The 6,000-nt window shown below is 57.5% G+C and overlaps 1 protein-coding gene across 3 annotated transcripts in view; it reads left to right on the top strand.

Moving 5' to 3' along the window:
- The first annotated feature begins 2,698 nt into the window (after positions 1 to 2,698).
- Positions 2,699 to 6,000, top strand: part of IGSF3 (immunoglobulin superfamily member 3) — a 94,477-nt gene continuing 91,175 nt past the window's right edge. For all 3 annotated transcript variants that reach the window (XM_028502606.2, XM_028502605.2, XM_036015805.1), the window contains exons 1-2: positions 2,699 to 2,817; positions 3,454 to 4,137. In XM_028502606.2, coding sequence (XP_028358407.1) covers positions 4,095 to 4,137 — 43 coding nt within the window. In that variant the 5' untranslated portion in view covers positions 2,699 to 2,817; positions 3,454 to 4,094. The remainder of the gene's footprint in view (positions 2,818 to 3,453; positions 4,138 to 6,000) is intronic.

Genomic DNA, 6,000 nt, shown 5'->3' with positions numbered 1-6,000 from the left:
TCTTTCTCTCCCCACCCCTATCCAATTCTCCAGAAAATTCTTTTGAGTCTACTTTCAAAATGCGTCCAGACTCCTCATAACCTGCCTTGTTCCCACCCTGGTCCGAGCTGTGGTCTGTGGTCTCTCACCACGATAACTAGAAAAGCTTCCCTCCTTGTGCCCCTCCTCCACTCCCACCTTCCCTGCCTTATCCTTTCTCTGCAGCCAAACTGCCACCCTGGCCTGTGAGCTCCTGCAGGCAGGACTGGGCCTCTGTGACTGGTTTGAGAACACCCCTCCCTCTTCTCTCTCAGGCTCTTCTAGGCACGCCTTTCGGCTTCTGAGCCTGTTAAGGAGCCTTGCCCTTGGCGTTCCCTCACCTTGGAACATTCCCCCTCAGGAAATCCCCAAGGCTCCTGCCGTCCCTCTGATCAGCTGTCTGCTCAAATGTCACAGCCTGAGGCTCTCCCTGACCACCACACCTAGAGCAGAGTCCCCCTCCGTGCCCCGCACACGCACGCACATGCATGCACACTTTCCTCATCTCACTTTCCCCAGGTGATGATATACATGTATCAGTTTCCCCCTGGAATGGAAGCACCACGAGAGCAGAGACTTCTCTGGGCACATAGTAGAGGCTCAATAAATAAATGAAAGGATCTAGCGGAGAGGGAGAAGCGAGAGATGCCAGAATCAGGGTTGTTTGGGGAGAACGAGATAATATTCAGCACACAAGAGGAGATTTTCAGTACAATACTTGGCATATGTGATAAATATTTAATCCAATTCAATTTAATTCGAGTATTTATAGTGCAATTACTACATGCAGGTCACAATGCCAAGAGATGTTTGCAATAAATGGTTATCTAAGGGCAGATCCTGCCGGCAAGGAATTTATAGCTAAGGGAGAGGGGTGGGGGCGAGTAAGACCCCTTGGTTATTTTTATATCCCTCATAACATGTTCTTCATTGCCCTGCATGCTGGGAGTATTCATGTTTTTGTTTTTGTTTTTGTTTTTGTTTTTCAGTAAGTGAATTATCAGTCTATTCCTTCACTGAATCTTCTCACTGTCACACTGTCCAGTAGGGTGAAAAAAGTCTTACAAACCTGTAGTCCCTTTCTGAGCTTTGAACTCCAGCCCACCGCCCACCCCAGTTGCTTTTTGGCCTTCTTCACTCGAACGCCCTTGGGGATCTCAAACACAGTCTATCCCGGCCTCAGCCTGTGTATTCCCATCTCAGCCACTGAGGCCGAACTGTTTTTCCTGGCCCTTTCTCACCCTCAACCCCAGGAGCCTGCCTGCCTCCCCACGTCCAGGGGACCTACTCACTCCTCTCCTGCCCTGTTGCCACTTCTGTGGCCCTGGTCGCCATCACTTTCTGTCTGGATTTTCAGCAACACCCCCAGACTCCTGTAGAACCCCCCTTCCATCCGCCCTGCACACCTAGGCCGGTGTGGACATCTTACAAATGGACATCTGAAAACAGTACTTGCTCATCCAAAAGGCCCCCGGCAAAATTCCAACCCCCTTAGCACACCATACGCAGTCCTCCTGGCTCAGGCGCTGGATTTCTTCTCTGCTCATTTCTTGCCATTTCTTGTAGCCTAGTTAGGATGCGATAACGATTTCTGGTCCTAGAAGTGGGCCACTCTCTCTTCCCTCTGTTCCAAGGCCTGTGCGTCCTCTCTCTCCCTCTGGTGACTCCCGTTCCTTCGATGCTACCTAGTTACTATTTCCTCTGAGGAGCCTTCCGGGGTGACCCACTCCCCCTGTTCCTCATGTCTGGACCCCAACCCAGGGCCCGTGTCCTTGCACGTGCTTCTTCAACATTGCTCTTTTCTTGCCATGCCTGTCTTGTGGTCTCCCCATTAGACTTCAGGCTCCGGGAGGGCAGGCCTATCCTACCCTACCCTCAACACCTTGTAAGGGTGCCTGCCCAGCACCCGTGGGTGTTGGGGAAGTACTGAATGAATGAACGCACTTGCTTGGATAGGACTTGGACACAGAGTAATTACAGCTTCCATCTGCTGAGCACCGAAGACGTGGCAGGCACCATTCTGTTTCACCAGTGATGCCATGGACATCTCACATAACCCCATTAAGTAGAGGCTGTTTCTCCATGTAGCAGATGGGGAATTTGAGGTAGAAAGGACACTCCACCGAGGTTAGTCTTGAGGGGTGGAGAGGAACCGAGAGTTAGGACCCGGACTATTGCAGAGTCCAGTTCAGTCTCAACTTCTAGGAAATTTGGTCCCAGAGTGAAACGCAATATGGGGTTCTGCCACATGAACAGATTCAAGCCTTCTGCGAGGGCTTTGTTTTCATGTCGCGGAGAGGGGACACGCTCCTGTGTCGCCCTCCTCCAGGTCCCCGGGTCCTGTGGGGCTTTGGGAAAGGCCTGGGCATCTCGCTGGCGGCGAGAGAGGCTGCGTGTGAACCCCTGGTTAACTTTGGGGGCTGCTGGCCCACACGCCAGATGCGTCCAGGTCCTCAGGTGGCCCTCCCCACCGGCAGGTGTGGCACCGGTGTGCCCCCTCCCACGCCCAGGCCCCCGCCAGCCTGGTCCGGGCCAGGCCCACAGCCCGGCCGCTAGTCTCGGGGTCTGCGGGAAGGGGCGGGCCCGGGGGCGGTGCCTCTGGCCCAGGCCTCCGCTCTCGCCCCGCTCTGCCCGCCCGGGCGCAGCGGCCGGAGCTGGAGGGGGCGGGGACTCGGGAGGGGCAGAGCGCGCGGCTGGTGCCGTAGCGGTAGGGAGGAGGCGGTGCGTCCCCCGAGGCGTGCTCCCCAGCCGACCGATCGACAGACGGACGAACGCGCCGAGGAAGAGGGCTGCTGCGAGGTAGGATCGGGGAAGCACGCCGGCTCGGAGAGTGGCGACAGAGAGGGGAGCGGAGCCCTGGGAGGGCGCGGGGAGGGGCGGCGCCCGCTGCGCTGTGGGGTCGGGCCCGAGACCCTCCCCTGGCCCGCTGGGTGCGCAGCGAGCTCGTCCCGGCAGCGGTACGCGGAGCCCCGGCTCCCTTCTCCCTCCGTCCCTTTTCTTTCCACTCAGCAAAAAACAAACACCCGGGAAGGTAAAACAATAGCGGGGCCACCTGGGACGCAGCGCGCCTATCTCCCACGTCGGGGGTGGAGGCCGGACCTGGGGGTGGAACCGGGAGTGGCGGCCGCACCTCGCAGCCCCTTCCCGACTGGCCCCAGCGGAGGGTGGGGCTGCCCGCAGCCGGGCTCCGAGGTTGGCGAAGGGAATTCCCAGGAGCGAGGAAGCGTTAGGCGGAAAGTACGGCGGGAACAATCGGGCTTCCCACTGTCGCCCTGCTCTGGGCGGGGAAACTGAGGCGGAGGCCGCCTCGGCGACTTGCTCAAGGTCAGCACGCCCGGGCCCGGGAGCGGGAGCCTGGGTGCCCACCGGCACAGCCCTCTCGGCTCTGCGGCGGGGAGGTCGGCCTTTGGTAAATCTCTGCCGTGTTTCTTTTAGAAATCTGCCGGCATTGTGGGACCGCCTCGGGGCACCGAAACGCCAGCCGCTCGGTGCTCCGCTGCGTGTGTGCCGGCCAGGTCTGGGGCAGGCGGCAGCTCCGTGACCCACCATCATGGATGGAGACGGACTTCGGGATGGAGAAACCCACACGGTTGGTGCCAGCCTCGGCGATTTGGCTGTCAGAGGTTTTGACGAAACCTGCCCGGTTCCCTTTGGGGAATCCGCGTGAGTGAGCGAGCGTGCAGACTCCTTCACCGGGAAGCCAAGGACATTTCTGTATAATCAGTGGATGAAAGGATTTCCTCAGACTCGTTTCCCTTTTCCGTGAGGATTAATCCACCACCGCAATCTACAATTCCAGTGGAAACCGCGAGACACACGATGTGGCAGGAGCCTAGAGCGCCGGCAGGATTGTTCTGGACCCTTCCTTTGCATGGGGGAGTTTAGCACGGCCCTCCTCCCCGGCCTCCCGCACTGCTTCCTGCGGGTCCCTCCTCAGCAGCCTGGTCTTATTTTCCGAGTTAAGTTCTGTTTCCAAAACTGTGCCCCGGAGCTCCAAGTGGATTGCCAGAAATGAGAGGTTGAGTCCTGGGAGAGGAGAAAGCGCCCCCGCGTTGCGTCTTTGCTCCGCTGCCGACATGAAGTGCTTTCTCCGGCTGCTGAGCTGTCTGGCGGCGCTGGGTAAGTGGCGCTGCTATCAGTGCGATCGATGGGAAAGTTTAACCTGCCGTGGGTTCCTGTAACTCCTTGTGGTTCTTTCCCGTCAACACGCGGCTTCCGAGACACCCGGAGGCGGCCTGCGTGTGACACAGGTTGGAAGGGAGGACCCAGAGGCCCATTTCTGACCCAGGAGGAATGGTGGCATGTCGTTTGTTGTCTTTGAGAAGGAGCATTTGCTGTCCTTAAAGTGTCCGTCCGAAGCCTTGCAGTGGGGTGAGAGCCCCCCTCTGCGTGTGGACTGAGGGCTGGTTCTTGCAGGTTACCCAGGGGCTTCAGTCCCGTGAGGGTCCACATACACTCCCAGCCCGCGGGGGCAGCCTGACTCCCACTCTGTGGGGAAGGTTGGTTTGGTGACCACGGTGCTGCTTTTTCTGGAGGGGAGGTGGGTGTCTTTGGAAAAGAGGTTTGAAGGGCTGCTTTCGTCTTGCCTAAGTAGTTTGGATGGAAAAAGTGTTTTTTAGAAGATTTTATTTCTTTTTAGAGAGACGAGAAGGGAGGGGCAAGAAGGGGAGAGAAATATCGATGTGTGAGAGAAGCATTGATCAGTTGTCTCTCACATGCCCCAGCTGGGGGCCTGGCCTGCTACGCAGGCATGCACCCTGACTGGGAACCGAACCGCTGATCTTTTGGCTTGGGGGTGACGCCCAAGCCACTGAGTCACATCAGTCAGGGCTGGGTAGAAAAAACGCTTGAAGTCACCTGTTGTACGTCCCCGCACCGTGGAAACCCGGATCATTGCTCTGGCGGAGCAGTGGCTGGAGGAACTGCAGCTGCCTGGTTGCGGGTGTGTGAGGGCTGGTGTTTGTGCCCCCACAGAAGGTCAGGATGCTTAGAGCTGGGGGGAGAAACTGTCCTGAGAAACAAACCTTTGGTACCTCCCTTTGGGATTCTCTTCCCTGTGAAGAGCTCTCCTTTCGCCTAACACACTTGTCCATTCTCAAATTCAAAGGTACTTCCCATGCCATTGAGCTCTGACCTAGGTGTGGTGTTTTAGGACACATACTGGGTCTAGGATGAGCTCCCTGGCCAGGGTGTCTCCCCACATCGCCTCGGACCTCACTGTGAGCGCACCTCCTGCCCTCTCTGTGTGGCGGGGTCCCCTGCGTTCAGGATAGGCCATCACTGCTGCCCGTGGTCTTTGCCTCTCCAAATCTAGCTGTCTAAGTACGCGTGACCCGCTGGCCATGGAGGTCGCTTTCAGGCACTGCCCGCGCCCTTGCAGGAGTTTGCGGGTGGGTAGAAAGGGGACGGACTCTGGAGTCAGAGGACCTGAGTTCCAATCTCAGCCCCACCATGACTGAATCTGAATCTCAGGAAAATGGGGCGGTGCCTCCAAGGGCTGCCTGGACTGTGAGAGGCTGCGAGGTGTTCTGAACATCCTGGCTGCTTTGAAAAAGGTCCGAACACGTAATAAATGTGCTGGGTCAGCGGTTCTCAAACTTGGGTGCATGTTGGAACCACTAGGGGAGCTTTTAAAAATCCAGGTGGCAAACCAGATCCTCCGGGAGTGAGACCGAGGTGTTGGTCTTTCAGCTCTCCTAGGTAATTCCCGTGTGCAGCCGAGTTAAGGGACCAGCGTGTGAGTTCCCCAGAGCCAGCCCTGCCACCCCGAGCATCCGTGGCGCTTGGTCTGGCGGCAACATGCGCCAGCCTTCTGCCCGGGAGTGGGCCAGGGTAGCCTGTCTGTGTCTCTGTGTTTGCCGTGAGCTAGGACAGAATCCCGAGGGCAGGAAGCTCTCTGTTCGCCAGTCCCAAATACCGTTTTGGTATTATTGGTTGTGCTGTATTTGTCCTTCACTTAGTGTCTGGGTTTAAATCGGTAAC

Source organism: Phyllostomus discolor, chromosome 14 (genome assembly GCF_004126475.2).
Source record: "Phyllostomus discolor isolate MPI-MPIP mPhyDis1 chromosome 14, mPhyDis1.pri.v3, whole genome shotgun sequence".
Classification (NCBI taxonomy): Eukaryota; Metazoa; Chordata; class Mammalia; order Chiroptera; family Phyllostomidae; genus Phyllostomus; species Phyllostomus discolor.
This window is presented reverse-complemented; position numbering and strand designations above follow the sequence as displayed.